This window comes from Mya arenaria, chromosome 14 (genome assembly GCF_026914265.1).
Source record: "Mya arenaria isolate MELC-2E11 chromosome 14, ASM2691426v1".
Classification (NCBI taxonomy): domain Eukaryota; kingdom Metazoa; phylum Mollusca; class Bivalvia; order Myida; family Myidae; genus Mya; species Mya arenaria.
The window spans coordinates 46,675,555-46,702,994 of NC_069135.1; the positions used below are offsets into that span (position 1 = coordinate 46,675,555).

The 27,440-nt window shown below is 34.7% G+C and overlaps 1 protein-coding gene and 1 long non-coding RNA gene across 9 annotated transcripts in view; one reads left to right on the top strand and one right to left on the bottom strand.

The window, feature by feature from the left end:
• Nucleotides 1-27,440, top strand: part of LOC128218102 (general transcription factor 3C polypeptide 1-like) — a 303,630-nt gene that overhangs the window by 169,992 nt on the left and 106,198 nt on the right. For 7 of the 8 annotated variants that reach the window (XM_052925645.1, XM_052925643.1, XM_052925648.1 and 4 more), the window contains exons 37-38: nt 7,607-7,738; nt 11,207-11,269. In XM_052925645.1, the coding sequence (XP_052781605.1) occupies nt 7,607-7,738; nt 11,207-11,269 (195 nt within the window). Of the gene's footprint in view, nt 1-7,606; nt 7,739-11,206; nt 11,270-17,596; nt 17,701-27,440 lie in introns of those variants that run through there. The other variant, XM_052925651.1, reaches the window with a different exon arrangement.
• LOC128218104 (uncharacterized) lies at nt 14,011-15,330 on the bottom strand. Its single transcript, XR_008258323.1, has 3 exons — nt 15,107-15,330; nt 14,622-14,734; nt 14,011-14,151 (listed from the first exon to the last, which is right to left on the bottom strand). It is a non-coding gene; the product is annotated as an uncharacterized LOC128218104 (long non-coding RNA).

The following is a 27,440-nucleotide window of genomic DNA, read 5'->3' on the forward strand; positions in this document are numbered from 1 at the left end:
GGAAAGCGATTTGCTCTCGGTAATAACAAACAACTTTTTATACAACCTAAGCACTTGCCACAATTTTTTGGGGAAAAAATGCAATGGACAACATATACATTCATCAAGAACCGCGTGTAGTGTACATTTTTCCCTTTCAGCTTATTCATAGAAATTTATAAGAAAGTAAATAATGTCACAAACCACATGTTATGACCAAAGTGTTTCTGGCTAGACTTGTTGGCAGGCATCAGATGTGGCTTGGCTCTGTACATCTGCTAGCATATTCTTCCCTCAGTGCCTGTTGTTTGTCAGTCTCCTGCAAAGTTTGGGAGACTGGAGACTCAAAGAGCTTGACACGCTATGTAAGGCCATTTTTTTTTTTTATTAATTGGTTAACGGATTTTTTTGCAAAAATGTTGGAGGGGTGGTGCGTTAAAAAAAAAAAAAAGGAATTCAGACTTGTATGTTACTAAATTTTTTACAATGCATGTATTTTTCATGGCGTTTGTGGAGAAACCCAAAAAAAAAAGCTCAAAATATCATTAATTAATAGCAGCAATTACATCGCTTACTGTTCAGTTTACATTTATTACCAAAAAATTTTTGTTTAAATGCAGATGGTATGTTGAAAATGAGATTTTTGTTTGTTTGTATGATATCTCAGCTCAATTGAGGCCACCATTTTGAAAAACAAAATTAAAACTGCATCCTTATGTTGCAAAGGAACAGGCAACAGGTTTTACATCATTTTATGTGCGCAGAAAAAAGTCTGACTTTCTTTTTTCAACATTTAAATTTGTTTTTTGTTTTTTGGAGATTTCGAAATAATTGGGCGGCGGATCTGTTAACCAATTTATGAAAATAAAGGCCTAATTTCTTCATCTGGATATAGAGATAATGCTATGTTTGCTGGTTTTAGTGTAATTTTGCCTTGCAAACCTGAAATCATAGCTGTCTGTGGTCATCATACTGTCAAGAAATCATCCTCTTGGAAGGCAAATATTTCTGTCTATAATTACTATTTACATTCAGAGTATAAGAAGCAATGCAGCACCATTTAAAGGTTTACAATTGAAAATCATTATTAGGTAGATCCACCAGAGTTGGGCAGGGAAAAGTTGGGCAGAGTTGCTATATAAAACTCCATTGAAGCCTGTCCTTCAAACTGTTATGTCTTACTTTGAAAACATGTGTTGACTAAAGAAACTCTTTGGTACTTCGTGTGATTATTATAAACTTATTTCATTTTTTGCAATGAGCTCAACAAAGCAGGAAGTTATTTTAATGATGCAATCCTTGCTGGCCAAAATGTCAGCATTGCATCATTCTAAAATATCAAGTTGAAATTTTGGCCAAGGATTAGATCATTACAAAGAACAAGCTAAAATATTTCACCTGTGTAAAAGCAAAAAATAGTATAGTCTTTTTAGGCTACTACAGTGGAAACTCAATAAACCGGATCTTCACAAAACCGGAATCCTCGGGATACCGGACTTTTTTCAGAGTCCCGATTTTCCCCTTCTATTTTCAATGTAAAATAATCTCTACAAAACCGGAACCTCGAAATTCCGGATACCGGACAAAAAATCGAGAAAATTTGTTAGTTGTCAACGTAATTTTACCTCGCAAAACCAGACGTATATTTGTTCAAACATGTCAAAATGATTTTGTGTATTAGGAATTCGCGAATCGCGTGTCACTTTGTTTTGACAGCCGGTGCGTCGTTAAATATTGCACCTGTGATGTTGTGTTAACCCGATAATCACTTGATAATCAAACGATAATCAAACTTGTGAAAAGAAAATTGATTGAAACATTTATTTGTTTGTTGCAGAAAATAAAGAACTAGAAACGGTTATTAAGTTATCATTTTGGAGGGTTGTTTTATCTAAAGACTTCTATGATTGAATCAAATTAGAGCGGTGTGTTAATTAAACTATCAAACATACTTAACAAGCATTAAACAAACATATAAAGAACTTTGCTACATGTGTTGATAGTTAATACCTCGATAAGGTGCAGGACATTATGCCATGACGCAAACTAAGATTGTGAAAGCAAAATGTAGTGCTCAGAAACAGACGACACTGGACACTTTCTTTAAGTAATGTAGAAGAATTACCTTGACTAAACATTATGTGTCACACTAGAAGTGTAAAGATACATGTACATGAACAATGATATAAACTGTATCTGTAATGTTACAAACACATGTAAATTGATATTTTAATGAATACTAGTATACTGGGTGAGTACCTAAATCGGAACACTTTCGGCACTTTTTCTAAAATATATTTAGTTAGATTTCCACCACAGCTACAAAATTTTCCATCAGCATACTAGGATTAAAGACCAATTGGTTGATATAAATGGTGTTTTTCAAAATACTTTCAATCTGCATGAATAGTACTTTATTAACCGCACAGTCAAGGACTGCCATTTTTGTCCCTGGAGTACCTAAATAACAGTTTTAATTCGTTATTTATTTTTGTGTTTCCATTAAAAATTATTGCTACATGTTTTGTCTAAGTAAACTAATAATTCATTTTATTTCCAGCTTGTCTTTTTGTCAGTAAAATTTGACGATTGAAGTAAAAATATACAGACTGTGCCAGTATGCTCTAATTGTGGTAAGCATGAAGTCATTCCCCCTGCGTGCCATGTATTGACATTTGAACATGAACAAGTTGGAATGATAGCAGCATTTTAAATACGGAGTATCAAGTTATTTGGAACGTGTATTTAAGGCAAGCGTCTATATTGATTAAAATCGTAAATAAACAGATCACAATCGGAAAATCGCTATTATAACAGGTGTTCCATGTTTAGGTACTGTTCCGATTTAGGTACTCAACCAGTACATGTATATTCTATGCATTATTTCAAGTTACTTGAACCATTGTTGATGTAAAATAATGTTATCTTTATGTGTTTTTATTTTTTTCCAGTTTTCAACTTCCCTTTAAAGGTTAACTCAGTTAATATTTTGAGTAAACTTACTCTGTACATCAAATCCTCACTAAACTGGAATCCTCACTAAACCGGAAATTTTGCCCAGTCCGGAACTTGTCCGGTTTAGTGAGTTTCCACTGTACTTTTACATAAATTACAAAATCAATTTAAACTATTTTTCCAGAAAAATACAAAAATATTCATATTTTGAAGTATCGTTTTGGGGTTTCTTATTGCTGGTTGGCCCCAGTAAAGTAATTTTGCGGGCTGACGTGAATTAAATAATTTTGTGTATTTTAATGCGTAAAATGGGCCTTCTCTTTTCTTTTCAAATTTAATATTGGTCAGTTTTTCAGTGGTCTGCATTCACTTTTGCTTTGGCGTACCCTTAACCCTTTACTTCATGTAAAACCAAGCCATATCAGGCTGCCAGTGTATGGCTTATCAGTTCATATCAGTACCCCTTCTTCATAGGAGATTATTGGTTATTACTGGAATTTTGACCCTCATGTATTACAAACCTATTTTCGTAGTATTTCTTTTGGTTAAATCAATAAGTCATCAATGTAAAGTTTTTAGAGAATTAAATTTCCAATCCAGTCATATAAATTTTATTTTGTTATCTTCCGTATTTCCTCGACTATAAGACGGGGAAATTTGGTCCCGATTTTTAACCTTAAAGTAGGCCTGTCTTATAGGCGAGTCTATAAGAAATTCATAAAGAATAGAGTCTGAATCAGGAATATTCAATATAAGGTATTCGACTGACTGATTTATTGTCTGTTGATGACACCCCAATAAAAGTGACACGATCACACCCATCGGATTAAGACGACCATCTGCTTTGTTTCGCTACCATGAACACTCGATATAACGCTTGTTATCGGTCCAAACACGTTGTTTTTCACAGGAGACATATTTTGCTACCTTTAAAATAAAAATATTTTGAACAAAATATATTTTTAAAAAATGATTTTTTTTTCTAGATGTCGTAAATAAAACATACTTTTTCCTTACTATAAGGCTTTGCATATCTCATGCAGATACATTTGAAGGGGGTATATTGGAGTCACCCTGTGGTCGGTTGGTAGGTCGGTCGGTCCGACGGTACGTCGGTCGGTCCGTTGCAATTTACCTTGTCTGAATCATAACTTAAAAACTATTGGATGGAATTAGATCATAATGAGAGGGAGTGCGGTGTACAAGAACCACATTTCTATTTCAGCTAATTACTGAGTTAATGCCCTTTGTTACTTTTTCTTGTCCAGAGCATAACTTGAAAACTATTGGATGGAATTTAATAAAACTTCATACAGTGATAGATCATAATGAGAGGAGTGCAGTGTACAGGAACTGCAATTCTATTTCAGCCAATTACAGAGTTACTGCCCTTTGTTACTTTTCTTGTCCGGAGCATAACTTGAAAACTATTGGATGGAATTTAATAAAACTTCATACAGTGATAGATCATAATGAGAGGGAGTGTAGTGTACTTGAACCACAATTCTATTTCAGCCAATTACAGAGTTACTGCCCTTTGTTCCTTTTTCTTGACCGGAGCAAAACTTGAAAACTATTGGATGGAATTTAAAAAATCTTCATACAGTGATAGATCATAATGAGAGGAAGTGTCGTGTACAGGAACTGCAATTCTATTTCAGCCAATTACAAAGTTACTGCCCTTTGTTACTTTTTTCTTGTCCGGAGCATAACTTGAAAACTACCGGATAATGTAATAAAACTTTATACAATGGTACAGCACAATGGATGGAGTTCAGTGTACATGAATCATTACACTATTTTAGCAAATTACAGAGTTATTGTCCTTTTCTGTGTTTTTTTTTGTCAAACTTTTGTCCGGACAGTAACTTGAAAACTACTAGATGGAATTTCATAAAACTTTATACAATGATAAATCAAAAAAAAGAGATGCGGTGTCGGGGGTATTAATCACCTTCAGTGATAGCTCTAATTTCTCAAAATTTAAGTCCCATCAACTGCAATCTAAACAAACACCTGCGAAAATTTAACTCATTAACACATGTAATGGAATGTATCCTGTTTGTTGGCTGCAGATCAAACAGTACAATTTGTCACAGCACAGCTGTGTAAAGATCAAAGATGCACTGCAATGGTTTGTATTTAAATAGGTCAATCAAATACGTATGAACCCACTTAACTCCCAAAATTGTGTCTAGGCTGGTTCAAACATACCATATGATCGGAAAATAAAAATCAATAATCCTAAGCAAATGAACAAATTTAGTTGATAATTGACTGTTTAGCTTGAATATTATCACAGAATTTCAAGTGCTGGATTTGCTTTAAAAATCGACCCCTTCTTATAAACGAGTCGAGACGAAAACACCGGATTTCATGGGCAAAGTTAGGGGGTCGTCTTATTAGCGGGGAAATGCGGTAAATTATTTCCACATGATATTCATAAACAAACAGAAAAATATGTCAAATTTAATGAAAATTAAATTTAATTACACTTATTTATCAATCTTAACACAAAATATTATATAAACAACATAATTTTATAATTCATTTAATGCGATCTGAATTGAAACAGAGATGGAAAGAATTCAAAACAAAAAAACACGGTATATAGGATATGAAACAGAAGAAATAAAAATAAAAGTTGAACCACAGTCACAGTATGTATTACATTCGGTAATTATACAAACTACAATGAACATATAAAGTTATTATTCAACTTTACTTTAATTGAAGCCAGAATGTTCTGATTCTTCAGACAATCAGACAATCACTGAAATATAATTGGCATTATTCAGCAATGTTGTTTTAAACCAAAGTGAACAAGGGCAGAAATGAGTTCTAAATTGCATTCTTGTTTATTCGAAAACACGTGATTCAACAGCTGATCAATGTTAAATTGGGTCATGTCAAAGTTTAACAATAGGGACAGTCATTCTTTTATAACATATTTGTTCTTACTTTCAATTTGTAAAAGCAGATGCACATTGTTATGACTGGATTAGCGAAACAGAAGTGACACATATGTCCCATATAATGATTTATGGCCTTTGTTTATACAAGCCAGACGATATTTTGTTTATCCAACATGGCCGACATTTAGACACGATTCTGAACCATGACCTGTGGCTCGTGATCAATAAAATATAGTTGTATAATTGGTAGTTAATTATAACTTGCAACATTGTGTACATTTCCACGAGGAAAACGACACAGGAATGCCGACACCTGCGCAGTCAACGTTTAACGCATCTTTGATACCAATGACCTTATTTCGCGATTTTCAGAAATTCTTAAAATAGTAACATAGTGGGTTTTTTTAGTGCATTGTATTTATTGATGTTTATACGTCATGAATATGAATTTATAGCGAATAAACAAGCATCAGGTGTGAAAATAAATGCCCCTACATTACGAGTACGTGGGATTGCGTATCTATGAAGCTATCGATAAAACGTTGATCTGCGTATCTCTGAAGCTATGGATAAGTAAAATTGCCTATCTATGAAGTAAAGGGTTAAAGCTAAGCAAATGTCTTGCTGAGTGATATTCAATGTATCTTTGATAAAAAGTGTAGTTTATACATGTACACTTGTTTTATAGTCAATTTTGTTGATGTTCTATATGCACAGTATGTGTTTAATTAGAACTTTGAAACTTTGAGTTTATTAATGCACCAGTCAATTTTAACCACGGCCCCCCCAGGTCGGGGGGTGTACCGGGGATAGCCGGGGAAATGTCGCTGTGTTTTTACCTTTCAGGTGGCCCCGCAGTAAATGCGGTGGTTTTGTCTTAGCCTAGGCTAAGAAATATTTTCATAGCTTTTCAATCAATGTTGGATCTTAAAAAAAACATGGCCGACAGAGGGTGGGGCAAGTTTTCACTATAAATGACTTTTAGTACTGGTATACGGAAAACTTGATTATTTTTTTTTCGCAGAAACTGCTGGCAACCAGATTTCAAAATAATTTCCCAGAAATGTTTCGTAGGGGGCCCTTTATCAAATTCCTTCAATCAATATTGATTTGCAAAAAATCATGGCTGACAGAGTGCGGTGCTAGTTTTCTCTATATGACTACTTGTATACTGAAAACTTCTAAAATATTTTTCTCAGAAGCTGCTGTCAGGATTTAAAAATCATTTCACAGAAATGTTTCTTAGGTGATCCTTTATAAAATTCCTTTATGCAATGATGGTTCATAAAAAAACATGGCCACCAGGGGGCAGGCGACTTAAATAAGAAACTTGTTTAGAATACTTTTCCAAATCCAAATGGCCTTCAGCTTAAAAATTTGGTAATTCGCATTATCTGATGGGGCTTAAACCCTTTCTTATATTCTTTCAAGTTTTGTTGTTAACATTGATGATAGGTGCAAGTGCGCATTTTCTTTATATGGCTACAATTCAAACAAAGTTAATTTGTTGTAAGTAACCACTGTCCATTTTAAAAATAATTGCTCAGAGACGTTCCTATGCTAACACTTTACCATTTATTCAGGGCCTCTTGTTTGTACATTTTATGTTAGATAAGAATATTGAAAATTAAATGAAAAATGAATAAAGAAGTACTATAATTATGTAGATTTGTATGTTTTAAAGTTCCAAATCCAAGCAAAACATTAAGCAAACAAGAAATTTGTCACCTTGATATTGCAGCTGTGTTTTGTTACAGGTTGATTTGATGGGGTTCTGGACAGAATTGGGTGAGAGGCAGGTCGCCACAGAGACAGTTGCCACGTGTCACCATGTGTATGAGGTCATTGAAGCAGAGGGAGAGCTTGGCATTCAACACACAGAACTGGCCGTAATTAATCAGTTTTTCTGGTAGTTTTGGTGGGACCCAATCTAGTCATGTCATGTTATTGTAACTATGGGCGGAGAATCGGGTTATACAATTTTAAATAACCTTTACTTCGATACAAAATAACGAATGCCCGGACTGTTCAATAGAATTCTTATTTATACTAAAACAATATTAGAATAGACATAAGAATAGATATACAACCTGTATAGTACTATGCTGCAGAAGTAGTATTCATTTTCACGACTAGTTTATCAGCCTGAAAAACAAATTCAAAACACGTTTAAGATTATGTAGTGCTTGGTTCGAACAATATTTCGTAAGTACTTGGTTCTAAAAATGATTGTAACATTATTTCGGAAACATACGTACGTTGCTGTGGAAACAAAACTTAGGGCATACCGATAGGTGTTCATGCAATGTTTTTAAATAGCTCTGTAAACGAAATTGCGTATATTAAGGACAACATTTAAAAATAAATGGCAGTTCATGCTTGGTTCTAAGATTTCCGAAGCACATTTCGCCTCGATTGAAAACTTTTGACACGCATTGCAAATAAACTACAGAACTGTCTAACAAAATATAGGTACCAAATAACGGGGAAAATTGGGCGCTGGAACATGGTCGATGTTACCAAATTTAATTGTTTAATTATTGAGAGAAACTTAACAAAAATACATACCGTCTCACTGGGCGCTGCCATTTTTTAATGCTTGGTACCAAAACAATGTATCACGTGATTACCGCCTCTGTTTGTGTCAAATTTATTTCTTTTACATTTATGGATCACGCAAAACACATATAAAACCACAATTGCATACATTTGTACATTGTAAGAAAACCGTATAGCACATATGACAACAACTTTAATAAAATAGCACATTCGTGTTTCGTTTATAACATTTGACATTTTGAAGTTATTCTTTTTGTTCCCATTCAGGATTGATATCTAATAAATAAAATGTTCATGTTTTATACAATACCAAAAGGAGCTTGAGCAATAAATGTCACTTTAATTAAATATATAAACAAACAACTTTAATTATTCGCACTTACCAATTACATTTTTGTATCCCCCAATTATGACAGTCTGTTATATTGACACGCACGGTATTTTGGCAAACTGTCATGAATATTTTCACACCTACGTCTCGATCTACAGTTCGACATAAAGAACATAGGAAATGTGTGAAATTCGACCACTGGGACTGAAAAACAAGGTCGACATAGCGAAAAAGTCGAGATGAAAAAATCGACACAAATAGATTTATTTTATATAGAATAAGAAGGAATAAATTCGGGACCGGAAAAAAAAAGTCGACATAACGGGAAAGTCGACTTATCCGATGTCAACATAGTGAGGCTTGACTGTATAATCAGAAAGCCATGATGTTTGTTTACAGTGCCGATTTCTTATGCCCCCGGAGGGCATATTAAAATTGCACCGTCCGTCCGTCTGTCCTTCCGTCCGTGTGTCCGGCTCAATAACTCGTGTCCAGGCTGTAACTTTTATTTGTACAGACAGATTTTAAAATCACTTGCCACATGTGTTTGACATTCCAAGACGACGTGTGGCTTGGAAGACCCGTGTCCCTACCTCTAAGGTCAAGGTCACACTTAGTGTTTATTCACAATGGAGTGCTGCATATAAGGACATAGAGTATAGGTTGTCGTGTCCAGGCTGTAACTTTCCCTTGTATGGACAGATTTTAAAATAACTTGCCACATGTGTTCCACATACCAAGACGACATGTCGCGTGCAAGAACCGTGTCCCTACCTCTAAGTTCAAGGTCACACTTAGTGTTTATTCACAATGGAATGCTGCTAATAAGGACACAGAGTATAGGTTGTCGTGTTCGGGCTGTAACTTTCTCTTGTATGGACAGATTTTAAAATAACTTGCCACATTTGTTTGACATACCAAGATGAGTTGTCACGTGCAAGTCCCATGTCACTTCCTCTAAGTTCAAGGTCACACTTAGTGTTTATTCACAATGGAATGCTGCATATAAGGACACAGAGTATAGTTTGTCGTGTCTGGGCTGTAACTTTTCCTTGTATGGACTGATTTTGAAATAACTTGCCACATGTTTTCGACATACCAAGACGACGTGTCGCCTGCAAGACCCGTGCCCCTACCTCTAAGGTCAAGGTCACACTTAGGTGTTTATTCACAATGGAGTGCTGCATATAAACACATAAAGTATAGGTTGTCGTGTCGGGGCTGTAACTTTCCCTTGTAAGGACAGATTTTAAAATAACTTGCCACATCGAGGGGTGAAAGCGAAAAGGTTCTAAGTGACATTAAATAAAGAAGCAGATAGAACCTTTTCGCTTTCACCCCTCGACATGTGTTCCACAAACCAAGAAGACGTGTCGCGTGCAAGACCAGTGCCCCTACCTCTAAGGTCAGGGTCGCACTTAGGTGTTTATTCACAATGGAGTGCTGCATATAAAGACTAGAGTATAGGTTGTCGTGTCCGGGCTGTAACTTTCCCTTGTATAGACAGACTTTAAAATAACTTGCCACATGTGTTCCACATACCAAGACGATGTGAAATCAAGTTATTTGAATGACTTGCGTCATTGTTCGGGCGGGCTGGTGGGAGGGCAGCATCAATGTCACCTTATGTATCGAATAATTTTAGTTAGGTTTGACATAAAGAGACCAAACTTGGTAATATAACAGCATTATTGTATTCACTTCTAATTCAAAGCGGAGTAGTCGAGCGCGCTGTCTTACGAGGACTCTTGTTTCATAAAATGTTAGACCTGATTTCAATAAAAGCTGAATAAAAACTTCTATTTAGGACAGATAAATGCAAATATAGGATTTATTTGTATAAGTAACAGATGCAAATGCCATCTCAAAGGTTCACATTTATTATGTTTTTATGTTAACTATATATATGTCCGCATGTCAGTCTGAGAGAGTTGGTGTGTTTGGTGTATGGGGATCTAGAACAATTACATATGAAAGAGTCTACATGGGAATCTAAATTAGTTTAGATAATTATATAACATAATTTATGAGTCATCATATAATACACAATTTTGTTCAACCAGTTCAGGAATTTTAATAGTAAGCAAGCTTAGTAGAATATTTGCTGGACAAGTTAGGGACCTTTTATTGTTTTAAACCATTGAAGATATCAACTTCAAATCTCATGATCTTAGTCGCAGTAATAATGGGCTCTTTTGTGACAAGTTATATAACTCGAACATTAATACTGAAAGAGTAGTGGCCCTTAGGACTTTTTAAACAAATTAACATTTTTCATGTTTTTATATGCCAGTTTACGAGAGTCATTGCCTTTGTTTATTTATAGAAATGTCTCGTGCACCATTAAAGTTTTAATCAGGTGAGTAAATAGGGCCATTTTGGCCCTCTTGTTCTATGCTTATAAGTGAAATTAAATATGATTTTTGGTATTTTAATTAATTTTTATAAATGAATTTGTACATTTCAGCGCCAGTGTGGTACGTTAACAGACTACAAGAAGGTAGTCAGCCTGCTTCTGGAACACAGCATGGTGAGTACTGGGTAGTCAGTCCTCCTGCTTGATAGCAACTGCCATGGAATAGCCCAATATTTATTTGTATAGTTAGTCCCTGATGTCCAAACAAAGCAGTAAATTATAATAACTGTACATATGTGGCTATTACAATGAAAATCTCTCATGACTGTATTGTCTCATGTAAAATGTTTTTATTGCACTGATAAAACCTTTTTAGCCGCTTTTTTCAGCAAAACATTTCAGGTTATAGTATAGGGGAAAACTGTGGGCGTGCAGATGTCATTTACAATTCTGGTTTAAGTTTTTATTCCATGTCATATATACAATGATTTTTATCCAATAGTGAAATTTGGTCAGAATACTGTCTGCATGTTGTCTTGAACAATTGAAGGAACTTGATACATGTGTAATCCAATGCTTCAGATTGACAGTCAGTGAATGTAGGCATTATGATATTGATGAGCCTTGATAATTATAATACATAAATGATTCTTATCTTTGACATTGTCACACATTGACCATTAGAGTGTCTTTTAATCATGCTTCACAATGCCATCACAATTGCGCTGATGAACTTCTATTGTGTACATATTCTGCATGAAGTAATTTCAAAATGGTCAAAACGCGGTGAAGGGCAATGTGTTCTTGAAGAGTTTTGGTAGTATATTGTCATAAATACAAGTACGTCGTGACAATTGTTACAACACAATACATCTTGACGGATACAATTATGAAAAAACAAAAGGCTTGTTTATCCAGATATTTCAGAATCACCATGGCGACACCCAGCCTGTACGTAATCATGTTAGATAATAAGACTGAACGTGGAGCTGATGGTTTTTTGCCCCAGTTTGCTCTTTAGGGACCTGTTGTCACTTTCAATGTGATGAACAGTGGCAGAATACAGGAATGGATTCTCACCATCAGTGAATAGCACTTCTAGTGTTGGAGTCGACAATATAAGGGAAAAAGAATGGTAGATGTGGGTATAAAATGTGTTAAAGGAGATAAAAAAAGTTTAGTCTTGTACTAGACTATTACTATGTATGCCTATGTGAAGTGGTCAAAACAGTGAAGATATTATATTATAATCATTTAAGAGCCATTTCATCAAAACTCCTAAGAGTGGCTCATGCCTATGGTTGATTTTCAACAGTTGGTACTGCACAGTTAAAATCTCTCCTAGGTGTGAGACTGCTCCAACAGTTAGTACTACACAATTTTAATTTCTCTTAGGTTTGAAACTGCTCCAACAGTTAGTACTACACAATTTAAATCTCTCCTAGGTTTGAAACTGCTCCAACAGTTAGTACTACACAATTTAAATCTCTCCTAGGTTTGAAACTGCTCCAACAGTTAGTACTACACAATTTTAATTTCTCTTAGGTTTGAAACTGCTCCAACAGTTAGTACTACACAATTTAAATCTCTCCTAGGTTTGAAACTGCTCCAACAGTTAGAACTACACAATTTAAATTTTTCCTAGGTTTGAAACTGCTCCAACAGTTAGAACTACACAATTTAAATTTCTCCTAGGTTTGAAACTGCTCCAACAGTTAGAACTACACAATTTAAATTTCTCCTAGGTTTGAAACTGCTCCAACAGTTAGAACTACACAATTTAAATTTCTCCTAGGTTTGAAACTGCTCCAACAGTTAGAACTACACAATTTAAATCTCTCCTAGGTTTGAAACTGCTCCAACAGTTAGAACTACACAATTTAAATTTCTCCTAGGTTTGAAACTGCTCCAACAGTTAGAACTACACAATTTAAATTTCTCCTAGGTTTGAAACTGCTCCAACAGTTAGAACTACACAATTTAAATCTCTCCTAGGTTTGAAACTGCTCCAACAGTTAGAACTACACAATTTAAATTTCTCCTAGGTTTGAAACTGCTCCAACAGTTAGAACTACACAATTTAAATCTCTCCTAGGTTTGAAACTGCTCCAACAGTTAGTACTACACAATTTAAATCTCTCCTAGGTGTGAGACTGCTCCGACAGTTAATACTACACAATTTAAATCTCTCCTAGGTTTGAAACTGCTCTAACAGTTAGTACTACACAATTGAAATCTCTCCTAGGTTTGAAACTGCTCCAACAGTCAGTCCTACACAATTGAAATCTCTCCTAGGTTTGAAACTGCTCCAACAGTTAGTCCTACACAATTTAAATCTCTCCTAGGTTTGAAACTGCTCCAACAGTTAGTACTACACAATTTAAATCTCTCCTAGGTTTGAATTGCTCAAGGATTTTTGCTGATACTCTGTAAGATAATCATCCTGATTGCATGAATTATTTCAATATGAATTCCATGAATTTGTAGGCAACATGTATTTCGTTCATTGGATACACCCGTGCAGAAATAACCAAGACATTCCTGAGAATATTCTAGGAATTTCCTGAGAAAAAATCCTGAGATAATCCCAGGAAATTCCTGGTTTCCTGGTACCCAGGCACGATATTGGAACAGGAATTTTCCAGGAACTCCAGGATTGAAATTTCTTCAAAAAAATCCTGGGTCCAGGAATTTCTCAGGAATTAACCCAGATTTCAGGAAATTCCTGGAACCAGGAAATTCCTGAGAATTTCTGGAGACCAGGAACTTCCTGAGAATTTCTTGGGACCAGGAAATTCCTGGGAAATTCTTGAGGACCAGTAATTTCTTTTGAGAGGTTAGTTTTTTTCTTGGGCCATATTTTATCCATAGTTTCATTAAAAGTAAACCACAACTTTAATTTCATTCCACTTCTTATTGATTTACAATTTACAAATGAACGATGATTTCCATTTTGTTATTCGCTGGGTAAGTTCCTTTGGCATATGATCTCAAGGCATAAGCCAGTCTCAATTTAGATGACACTTGCGTCACACCAAACCTTTTGTGCACCACATCTGAAAAAAGTATGAAAATTTGTATATTTTTTAATTTCTTTAAATAGGCCCACATCAGGTTAGAGCAATTTTATTGGTTAAAGGTCATTGTTAGATTCTACATTAAATTTCATGTGTGTTATATCCAATTCAATTTATGCAGATAAATGAAAGGTAATGACTTAAAACAAAGGTTTAAACTACATATTTACATAATAATGGGTTCCTAGAATTTAATATTAACGATATTAATGCTCAAACTTTGGTAGTGATAAACTGCATTTTACATGCACAAACTTTCAATTTGCAATTGCCTTAAAGTGTTGCCCTAATATGCTTATTGCCATGATCTATAGCTAATTACATCAGGAATGTAAATGTTATTATATAATTAATATATATATAGTTCTACTTTATGCTTCACATTCATATTTATAAAAATAAAATAAAGTTTAAAAACTAAATTAAATAACAGATATTCATCAACCTACCATGTGGTTGAGCAGGGATTGCCATTAATGTTCTTTAGCTTTCCAACTTTCCTATCAAATCTTGTTTGGTCACAGGATCCTCATCTTTATACCACAGACACAACATTGGTCATCTTTGTATCAAAATAATAAGATAATGCACATACATTAACACCCACATGATCATCAATGACAAATTATTGATTGCTCAATTGTAAAATTGTAAAACTAATATAAAGAAGAGACTATAAAGTTAAATGCAGCTTATACTTTCATGTAATAGCACCTGTGCATATATTCATATAATTACACACAATGTTTTACAGTCATGAGGCTTCGAACATCCCAACATTGTGTTAATGGAGGTAAAAGAGAGCATAACACAGAATGATTAAATGCTGTCAGATAAAGAATTGCAAAAACAAAACTTAATCACTAACCATATTGCATTAATGTTCTTTTTACTGTGTTATAGTATAAAAGTTACATGTTGAAACTGTTCTTACCTTTTAAATGATTAGGAAAAAGGTTCATCCATCCAAAATATGAAAAGCCTCAGAAACCACCATGTTTACTTTTGTCTCCATATATTTGAATTTCCAACACAAATGAATATTAACCTGATGCTGATTGGCTCAGATAAATCTCTGCCAGAAGCTTTCTGCCTGACCTTTCAATGGGCTGATAAGCCCAGGATGTGAAACACCTGGACTCTTGAAGAATGAATAAATTCTTGAACACCAGCAATAATACACCTTTTAGCAGTATACTTTCTGTTCATTTAAATATAGATGTTAATTGCCATAAAGGTATGAAAGAACAAAATATATCATGATTTTATTTAGGAATAATACAATAAAAAACAGTTACATGTAATAAATTTTATAAATATATATATTATAGTTTGGAATGATTTTGACAGTATACTAAATTAGTTATTAGTTATATATTAATATTAATTGTATTATTAGAATGAAGATTAACTTATTCTGAACAAAACCTTCTTTTTGAATTATGCCTAGATGCAGGAAAAACAGAAATTTTACTTTTGAATGTTTCCTAGCTACCAGGATAAACAAGGAATTTTGTTTTGTTGCTGAATTTTTGAGAATTAAACTAAATTCCTGACTTACAGGATAGTTTGAATGTAAAATTCCTGGTGTTGACTTATAAATTCCTGGTTATCTTATTTGCTAAAAGAAATGTCCTGGAGTATCTTGGAATGGTCCTGGTCCTTGTCTCTGGGTAACTAAAAAATTCTGGTGTGCCTGGAATACCAGGATACCTGCTCCAGGAATCATGAGATTCTCAGGAAATTCCCAGGATTTTGGAAGAACCAGGATAAATTTCTGCACGGGCCAGTGAGTCACACAGTATGGAAACAGAATTTCTGACCCTGTTTACAATTCTGACTAGTGCAGGTACATGTACATGTAGATGACAAAACAATGAGATCTGGAGGATCTTGTCATCATACTTGCAACTCATGTATGATTTCTTCATTTACTTCAGAAAAGAACTTCCTCAGGGGATCCATTCAAGGATAAACATTAAGATGGTACCTCACTAATAAAGACTGAATTTTTGCCTAAAAAGAGCTATTTGCCTAATGATATTATGAGATAATGAAGGAAGTGCAGTGTGCAAGCACCATAAATATATTCTTCCTTATTACAGAGTTATTGCTCTTTGTCACTTTTCCTTTTAAAAACTACTGGATGGAATTTTATTTAACTTCATGCTGTAGTAAAGCACAATTAGAGGAAGTATACTGTGCAAGAACAATAACTCTATTACAGCTAACTGCAGAATAATTTCCCTTCGTAACTTTTTCATGTCCGGATTTTGACTTGAAATCTACTGAATGGATTTTATTTAAACTTTATACAATGGTAAAGCACAATTGTTGAAAGTGTAGTGTACAATAACCATAACTCTATTTCAGCTAAGTACGCATTTATGGCCCTTTGTTACTTTTTTCTTGTCAGCAGCATAACTTCTAAATTACTCAATGGATTTTAATTAAACCACATTCTGTGGTTTAGCATGATAAATGGAAATGCAGTATTCCGATAGCCTCAGATTTATGGCCTCTTTTCAAAGAAATAGTTTGCCATTCCTCAGTCCAGGTGGCATTTGGGGGTATCCATCACTTCTGTGACAGCTCTAGTTTAATTTGCCTATTTTGAAGTATCATTATTATTATGTGGATTTTATCTTTGCTTGAAAGTTTGTGTAATACCCAAGATATGTTTCACTGCCATTTAGTTGTCCAGAATTATGGCTTTAAACTCCCAGATTTTCATCATCAACGTATGAAATTTTTGATACTTTGATTTTTTTGGCAATAATTATAATTATATAATGATGTTTTTTGATGATGATCTGATTTACATTGCCAGTAGTGATTTGAAATGTCTGGTGCCATAGTTACAGACATTGGTAAGCTTAATTATTTGTCTTTTTATATAAAAATAAATAATAATTGCTCATTTTACTAGTACTGGGAACAATAAAGGAAACTTTCCCTAATTGAAATAATATCGAGTTGGTAATTTTGATAGAGGATATGAGAGTCTAGCTTATTGATGTGTACTAAAGGAAGAATTATAATGTCTAGGGAGTGAGGGTTCTGGTAACTTTCCTGGGGAAAAAGTGAGTTGAGTGACAGCTTGATTCTAGGGGAACAGACAATGTAAGTCACAAAGTATGGCAGGTGCCAGCAAGTTCATTAACCATAGAACCATTTTGTATGTTTATGATAGTGGCAAAGTCATATGTGTTCAATCTTACATTGGTATTCTCCAGGTTAAAAATTACAAAGCTAGTAAAAGGAGGTTTATGAAATAATTGAGTTTATTTAATATAAATAAGTTAACACAACTAATGGTAAATGTCATATTATGTTTTAGAATTCTTGAAATTAAAATATTTTCACTTCAGAAGTTAGCATGATATACATTTGGGTTATTGATGTGTGCATTTTGAATTTGAAGGTGTTTGATATCTGATTTGATGAGAACGAAACCTACGCAGTGCAATGGACAGTCTGTTGTTTGTCATTCAAGGGCCATCTTCCCTGGGAAACAATTGGCAGGGTTAACTCATGGTAAGTTGCTTGTAGCTTGTAGTGTGTAAACTGACATCATATAAGGTACTGTGGCAAGCAAATATCCGCTTGATTCAAATTTTTAAATGGCTGTAACTATTTTAATTTTATGTTTGTTGTATGGAATTATAGCTCATGTTAAATGGAAAACATTTTTCTTCTTCACATGGATTATACTATTACTTGTGACAGATTAGCCATTTGGGCTTCAAAACAGGGAATATGTGCAAAGTATTAACATCCATTCGATCATGCAATTGAAATCTCTGACATGATCAAGACATACATCAACAATTGGTTGGTTAACACTCTAAAGGCCACAATTTTAGACCACAGCTTGTGAAAATTGATAAATTCTCAGATATGGGTCATCAGGTGTAACAAGATCTGTCACTAGTTAAAATCTTTGGAAAAAAAACTTGTTTATATACACAAAAGAGGCTGCATTATTAAAAAGTTGTTCCAAGCTTAAAAAAATATCATACTTTCAGCAATAAAATTATTTATGTCAAGCTTATTTGTATGGGGCCATTATCATGGTGGAAAATCCAAGTGACTTATTGGTCAAGTGTACGGCATAAATTATAAGTAATAGGTCTCCATTCAGGTAGTTTCTAGCTCTATTGGCCAAAGGGCAGAAGAGCTATGCGATGGTAATGTGTACGTAGTATGCGAGTCCTTGCGTCCTTGCATCTGTAAACAATTGCTCGTTAACACGATACAGCTTTCAGTTTTGATTGTATCTTAATGAAACCTGTACAGTATCTACATATCCATAAGGGCTCAGTTCCCTTTGAAAACCAGCCAGATCCGCCCATGCATGCCTCGAATATGGGCCTTGATAGTATAAAAAAATCAATGTGTCAGTAAACAATTGCTCGTTAACACGATTCAGCCTTCAATTTTGATTGTATCTCGATGAAACTTGTACAATATCTATATATCCATAAGAGCTCTGTTCCTTTTGAAAATCAGCCAGATCCGCCCATGCATGCCTAGATTATGGGCCGTGATAGTTAAAAAAATCAGTATGTCAGTAAACAATCCTGTTAACACGATACAGTCTTCAGTTTTGATTGTATCTTGATGAAACTTGTACAGTATTTGGATATCCATTAGAGCTGGGTTCCTTTCGAAAACCAGCTAGATCTGCCCATGCATGCCTAGATTATGGGCCTTGAAATGATTAGATTATGGGCCTTGATAGTATAAAAAAATGCTATTGTGTAATAAATGCTTGCGAACATGATACAGTCTTCAGTTTTGAGTATTCAGATACCCATAAGGGGTTGGTCCTTTTCGAAAACTGTGATGTTGACCACACAAACCCAGCCAGTAGAGCATAGGCCCTTTTGGGCCTCTTGTTCCTTATAAAATTCTGTGTGTATGTGTGTGTAAGCTTATTTATACTGGCACTCTGGCCTCGCCCATTCGGCGAGTGCTCCGTTGAGAGAGTTAGTCATTTTAGGTTTTTTGGAGAATAGTGCACAGACAGATTGTAACCCTGGTTAGAGCTAACCTGGTTCTTTAACATGTACCAGTGTATAGCACTGTCACACAGGGCCTCCATTTAACGTCCCTTCCGGAAGACGATTAGTATTTTTTAGTGATGCGATGGGGAATCGAACCTGTGACCCCTGGATTGATAGTCAAGTGTGTTACCACTAGACCACGGATCCGCCAGGGAGAAGTACGAGAATTTTAAGTACCTATCTACAAAAAAGTCCTCTTCCAATGAGAAAATGGTAGGAGGGGACATATTAAATTTGACCAATAAAAAGTCCTTAAACATAATATGGAAAGGGCCCTATGGCCAAATAAAACTTATTATATAATTATGCAAATCAGAAAAGTAACTAAGACTTGTTAATTACTATAAAAACTTTGAAGTCTAGATGCCAGATGGCTTACTGCACCATACAAAGAAAGGTGCTTAAAATACTGAATAAACAGTAAGCCAAAACAAGATTAATCAATTGCAAAAAACAACAATTGTCCAGACTCTATCCATAGTATCGTCTGGCTTTTCACACTCCAAAAGAAACTAATTCCTTAATCAAATGAAAAGATTAAAACTGCAATTCCAGAATACTCTTGAAATAATGTCAAGATGTCTCTTGATACATAAAAACAACAACAACTGAAATAATAAAAAATGAGCAATTTTAACAAAATGAAGAATCATGCATTAAAAAATTCTCAAATAATTTCACCACAAATGTGCCTTACTACATATACTTAAATTGGGAAATGTTTAAAAATCTTTTTGTGTGTTCGAGCATCCATCTAAACACAATTGCTTGTGATTGTTTGTTCAAATTATGCCCCAGGGGTCATAACTGGCCATCCCCCGGGTTCACAGGTTTAGTATACTTAAATTGGGAATGTTTGAAAATCCTTTTTGTCTGAACCACCTATGCAGACCCTTGCTCTTTTGAATAAGGCTTGATTTAGTGGTCCGCTACCATTGTTGTTCAAATTATGTCCCTGGGGTCAACACTGGCACTGCCCCAGGGGTCACAAGTTTCCTAGAGACTTATTTAAGAAATATTTTCAAAATCTTCTTGTTTCAAACCACAAGGCTCATACCTTTGATATTTGTTGTGGAGCATCACATGATGGTTTGTTCCCACTTTCCCAACCACTAATTTTCACACTTACAAATTATCACCAATTATCTCTTCGCACCTCAAACTTACCTGTATTTTCTATACTGTTCAACAAAAAAATGAACACAAAAAACTTGTACTTGCAGTATACTTACAGAATATTATTTCACTGTTTATTATTACGTATATCTTGTTTCACTCTGTTTGAAATGCATACTTATTGTAGAATTTAACTATCAAGTTGTCATTTGTTTGCAATGCATATCTTTAAAAACAAACATAATTTCTTTAATTGTGTATAGATAAAATACAAATAGTCAAAAATGATAATTATTAATATTAATTAATAATTATTCTGGAAACTATACGGATGAGTCCTAAATAATGCAACAAGGCATTCCTGGTAATCAAAAGTTTAAAACTCAGTTTCCTCAGTGTTCATCATCCACCTAAAATTGAAAACGTGCTAGTAGATATCAATTCATTGAGAATAGCAGAGGAGGCCAGACTCTAGTTCTAAATGGCTACATGTACAGCCTGAAAAACCAAAAAACTTGGGATCCACTATGACAATGAAGGTCCACTCATTACAGATCATGTTGAGGGTTGACACCATAAAATTGATTTAAACTGCCAACCAAATGTATATACTCTGATAGATATTGCCCAGAAAGAGCAGGCTGCTAACGAGGCCAAGATATTCCAGCACGCCAATTGTTGAAAGCAGCGGCGTGGAAGCCCATCAGGCTTAAGCACCAGCTGCAAACTGGCCATATGCATATAATGAAATATGTTGATGTTGCTGCCCATTTAGTAAAACTGAAGTTAATGTGTGTGGATAGGTAGAATCAAAGTTTTGTATTATGAGGTAATTTATGTTTTAATTTTATATCAATGAATACATAAATTATAAATATTTGAATATGTGCTATTTATTTATAGAGTCAAACCTGTATTAAGTGGCCACCTTTGGGAAAAGGTAAAAGTGGCTGCTTACTACAGGTGGCAACTTAGTCCAGGTTGGACTTTCCTGACACTTTGGCTTTGTTTAACCCTTTCCCGCACGATTGCTCCAAATTGCCCCTTTATCGATTCCCGCATGATCCTTTGCCACTTCTGTTTCCCAAAATTGAATGTTAATCCGGTAATAAAGATGTCCCCTTACGTCTGTTAATAAAAGTTAGTATTTTGTTGTGAATACATGGATAATAATAATATCATATGTGATATGACCCAGTTTGACAGCTGTTAAAACACATGTTCTCTCAATCTCGTTAAATACACAAGAATGTTGTCGTAATTGTCCATGCATTTCAGACCTTGATTTATTGCCTTGTGTTGACAGATTTTAATTATAATATTATTACGGAATCACTTAATTTAATTTAAATAGCGATTCTGACTATTAAAAATTTGAGTTGTATTAAAATTTTGAGTTGTTCGGCTTGTTGAGGGCAGTATCTAGTACGTTCCCAAAGTTTTTAAAACTGTGCCAGTAGCAGATACAGCCTTTTATTTTGAGATTTACAATTATTTTATTCAATTCATTTCAAAACAACGGACATTCAAATTTTATTTATGAGAACAATGTATCTGAAATAACATTTGTTGTTTGCCCAATAAAATTGTGTTTATTTTTTAATAATGCATGATTTCTGTGATTTGAATATTTGTTTATTGTCAAAACCTTTTTAGATTAAACTTTGATCACTGGAGTTGAAATTTAATACACTACAAGTACTATATTCATTATTTGAATTTCTAACATTAATTTAATCAAAAGAAATACTACAAAATATTATAGTTGTTATGCATAGGTGTCAATTGGAATATAGTATAATATCACGGACCTATAAACCATGGATTGGCAACTGCCCCATATCGGTGAAACGATAAGAAATAATAATTTACCCACAATCCTTAGCACGCGTTTGGCAAATATCGGAAAATTCCGCCGAATCTCCGATCTGTGATTAACGGCGATCTTCTGTTATTTCCGCCAACTTTGCTAATAATGCCTTGTTCGTTATAGATTTAATTATAATTAATAACTGTGATTTTAATCAGATTCAATTGGAATATTATCAACTCAAATGAAAGTACCGCGCATTTGAGTCAATTTTAATTAATGTTTTCCTACATGTATATATTCAGCCAATGTCGGATGTCTTGAAAATGACCACACGGTAAGATCTCGAATGAAATCCCGCTGCACGCGTGAGTTTGAGATTATCGCATTAACACAGATGAGAGTTGCCAATCCATGGTTGATAGGTCCATGATATTTGTTACTATTTTTAGATTTTCGGAAAATACGCATGAAATACGTCATGGTTAAGAGACTTGTCAAATGTCAGTGTTTTTGGTTGAGAAACGGAAGAAATATTACATCTGACTTGTAAAAACTAGTTTATATTCAGCGGAGCTGGTAAAAACTTAAATCAGACTGTCTAAACAGGTCGATCAGTGTAAGTGCAGACGACTGCAGAATTGTGTATGGCAATTTTCCGCCAAAATGTCGTAAAATTTTATACACTGTAAATAATTAAAAACACCTTGGAAATGTTGTTTTCTCTTTAATGTTTTGACAGTTTTATAATGTTTTTGATATTAACAAAGAATGCTGATTAGTGGTCATTTGTACCGTACTGGTAACTTAGCAACAATCTCGGCTGAAGTTTGAAGTGATTTGACAAGTTGTTTATTGCACCATGTTCTTTACAGTGACAGATTAATATGGTATTATAGCATGGTTGATAGAATTTTGAGGGTTTACAAGAAAATTTAAGGCCAATTTGATATAATCTTGAGGTTTTTAGCTCTACTGGCCAAAGGCCAGAAGAGCTTATGCGATGGTAATGTGTACGTAGTATGTGCATCCGTGCGGTCGTGCGTTCGTGCGTCTGTAAACAATTGCTTGTGAACACGATACAGTCTTCAGTTTTGATTGTATCTCGATGAAACTTGTACAGTATCTAGATATCCATTAGAGCTGGGTTCCTTTCGAAAACCAGCCAGATCCGCCCATGCATGCCTAGATTATGGCCCTTGATAGTATAAAAAATGCTATTGTGTTTACAATTGGTTGTGAACACGATAAAGTCTTCAGTTTTTATTGTATCTTGATGAAACTTGTACAGTATCTAGATATCCATTAGAGCTCGGTTCCTTTCGAAAACCAGCAAGATCCGCCCATGAATGCCTAGATTATGGGCCATGAAAGTTTTAAAGAAATGCTTTCAATTTTTAGCCAGGTCTGCATGAGCGAATTCTATTTTTAGCCAAGTTTACATGTACATGTAAATTCAAGTCTAGAGTTAAGGGAGACAATTTGCAAGTCTAGGATTTTGAGAGACAATTTGCTTTTTGCTTCTGCAGTTGATTTTGTGAATTACTCTGCCTTGTTTTTGTTGAAAGCCCAAAGGCCATTTTTTAGCTTTATGTTCTGTAGTTTGCGCATTCATCTTAACAAAATTGGTTTTGAATGTTTAAGTTATGCACCTGGTGTCATTACTGGCCACACCCAGGGTTCAAAGGTTTGGTAAACATAAATCTGGAAAGGTTTGAAAATCTTTTTGTGTGTTCATGCATCCATCACAGCACAATTGATTGTGAATGTTTGTTCAAATTGATCAATGTTGTCCTAGGATGCCCTTGACTTTGACCTTTTGACCAACTTTTTTTAACTTTTAAAACTACAGAAATTTTTACTATGAGTACAATTTTGAAAGCATTTTTTTTTTGTCAGATGACTTTTACTTGGCACATATTAAAATAGTTCATGCAACTAATCTGCTTACAATACTTTCTGGGCTCAGATGTTGAACGTGCTGCGTTTTCAGGTAACCCAAACACAAAACATAAACTATATGTCTGTTGCCTTTTACCCATACATACATACATGCTCTGGATTGATATGACCACAAAAGCCATGCCAGTAGAGCATAGGCCCTTTTGGGCCTCTTGTTTAAAAGAGCTTTCAATATCGGTAGATTTCGATGGGAAAGCGGTTTGGCGTTAGAAGCGTCTCAAAAGCGGTATATTTTACCTACTGCCGGTGTAGTTCACATGTATGAGGCACCTGTCTTGAATGTATATAAGGACATGTACAATATAATTCTTCCAGAATCAGACAGCAGAGTTGACATACATGTATCTAGCCTGTGTGTTTTTATGAAAAAAATCTTTGCTGCTGTCAAAGTCTTTATGGTAAGCATTTTGGTCATGCAAAAACAGAGTGTTGGCCATAGATTACCAGTGAAAATATGCAAATGAAACTTGGTACTCAAGGGTACTAGGTTCACCCTGTTTGCATGAAAATACAAAATAGAATATCAAGGTCAATTTATCCTTCTTCTAAGTAGAATGGCCTCTGATATTGAGGTTTGTGGACAGACCAGACGGCTGACATGACATGACCTTACCTTTGATAGCCAAGGTGACCTACTAAATCAGCTTTTATTGTGGGGCTTTCACAACATAAAACATTATTGCTGGATGTAAGCAGCTTACATGGTTGCTTGTTTGTTTCATCCCCCTGGAGTGAGATAGATAATGGCTCTGTGAGAGCTACAAAGGCTAGAACTTTTGATATGCAATCAATCATTGTGTAAATGTCTGATGCTGTCCTGAAAAATTAAGTTCTAAGTAGTCAACTTAACTAGAAGTGCTGACTGGACAATAAAATAGAGAGTAGTTTAGGGGCCTCAGTATGACAAAAACATAATTTTTCATCATGGTTAATATCTTTCTTATAATGTCTAAGAAAAGGTTGAGGTATTGTTATGGCCTTGTTGTTAAGTGTCAGCATTGTTGGTTTACCTCAAAAGTCAGTACACAATTATTGAATGCCGGCTTCTCTGGCTTAATTGCTCTTCATTGGTCATTCTAGCCATCTTATCTGTTATTCAGGCTTGACAATCAACATGTAATATTAAGCGCTAAATTCACAATACACAAGTGCCAAAAGTCGGAAATCATAGTCATCATCTGGCGCTGTCAATGGTGACAGTAAAGTTTAATTTCTAGGGTACTATGTATAACTCTGGAATTCCAAAGTCTGTACTTAAAATAAAATTAGAAATTTTGTTCAGTGTACTTGGGTTGGATGGTTATAAATTTCCATTACCCAAATACATATTTGTATGTACCATGTGATGTCTCTACCTTTTGATTATTGTTTCAAAATTGAATTAGCTGTTCCCATTTACCTCCTCTCATTTGCAGATTTTCCTTAACCCTTTCCCTCATGTCAAATCAAGCCATATTAGGCCTGCCACTACATGGCTTATCAGTACATTGATAACCAGTAGCCAATAGATAACAAGGCCCTATTATAGTACCCCTACTGCATAGGAGATTATTGGAGAATATTGGAAAATTTACCCCTATGCATTTCAAACTTATTTTTTTAGTATTTCTTTTGGTTTTATAAATTACTGATCAATACAAAGTTGGCAGGTAATTAAATTTCCAATCCAGTGGTATACTTTTTATTCTCTTGTCTAATTTATTTTGATTAAATATTTATAAAGAAACACATCTCCTGTAAAAGGTTGAAGATGTTTCAATTTATTTCCTATTGCAATACAATTAAATTGACACCCATAACAAACTTATTTTGTAGTATTTATTTTGATAGTATTTGTAGTATATTAAATTTCAATCCAATGATCAAAGTTTAATGTAAAAGGAAATTTCGACAATAAACGCAGAAATCATGTATTGTTCAAAGGAAAGACACAATTTTATAGGGCAAACAACAAGTGTTATTATCCCCCGCCGAATCAAAGATTTCAGGAGGGGGATATTGTTTTGGCGTTGTCCGTCCGTCATTCCGTACTTCCATTCTTCCTTCCTTCCGTCCGTCTGTCTGTCCGTCCGGTACCATATCTTGGTAGGCATTGATCAGAAAATGTTCAAACTTGGTCAGAATGTTCCCCTTGATCTTATCTTGACCACTATTAAAAGTGGGTCACATGGGGTCAAAAACTAGGTCAGAAGGTCAAATCTTAGAAAAATCTTTGGAACATACTAGAGGCATTATACATGGTCAAATATCCATTAAACGTAATCAGAATGCTTTCCTTGATGAATTCTTGGTTGTGATAAAAACTGGGTCACATATGATCAAAAATTAGGTCACTAGGTCAAATCTTAGAAACATCTTGTCCAGAACCATATCATGGTAATGATTGGTCAAGTTATGTTCAAAATTGGTAATGATGTACCCCTTGAAGAAATATGAACCTCTTAAAAAAGTGGGTCACATGGGGTCAAAAACTAGGTCAGTAAGTCAGATCTTAGAAAAATCCTTTGAACATACTAGAGGCAGTATACATGGTCAAATATTCATGAAACTGTCGCCGATTTTTACTTTAATCGGTGCTTTTAATTATTCGGTATTTCCACCACAGTCAGTGTTGTGGACTTTTACTCATTTAGGAATTGTTTCCTTTTCTTTCCGCTGCCACCATCCAATATATCATTGGAAAAACAATTAAAACCATTAAGTGTCTAACATTTTATTTCTACACACATACACAAAGTCTTGATTAATATTTACAGTTTAAAAATACAACTATTTAATTAAGTCCAAAAGTCATTCTCTAATTTCTACTTAGTCTCTCTTCTCATCTCAACTCAATTCCAACTCAATTCCAACTCCCCCTTTCCTCCGAAAGGCTCGGTTTATATATCTTGTTTAAAACACAGTGGCCGAAGAAATGCGGACAGTACTACATAATAGTGGCCCCGAGAAAAGCGCACACTCTGGCCGAAGAAAGCCGGACACTATGGCCGAAGAAAGCCGGACAATGGCCGAAAAAAGCCGGCCACTATCATATAACACTGCATAACATTGACTGAGGCCACTGAATACACAAATGCATGATTAATATTCTCTCTAGAGACCTGGGAAGGATAAGAGTGGCAGGAAGTAGACATTACAGCTACTACTCAGAAGCTTATACTGATAATTTAGATAACACCATCTGTGCATAATAATTTCTCCCAACAGAAATACTAATTAAAAGAAAACTTCACTTTTCAGTGTTTTACTAAACATTTTATAGATATAAAATTGCCACAAAACTTTATCAGAATGTTTTCCTTAAGGAACTC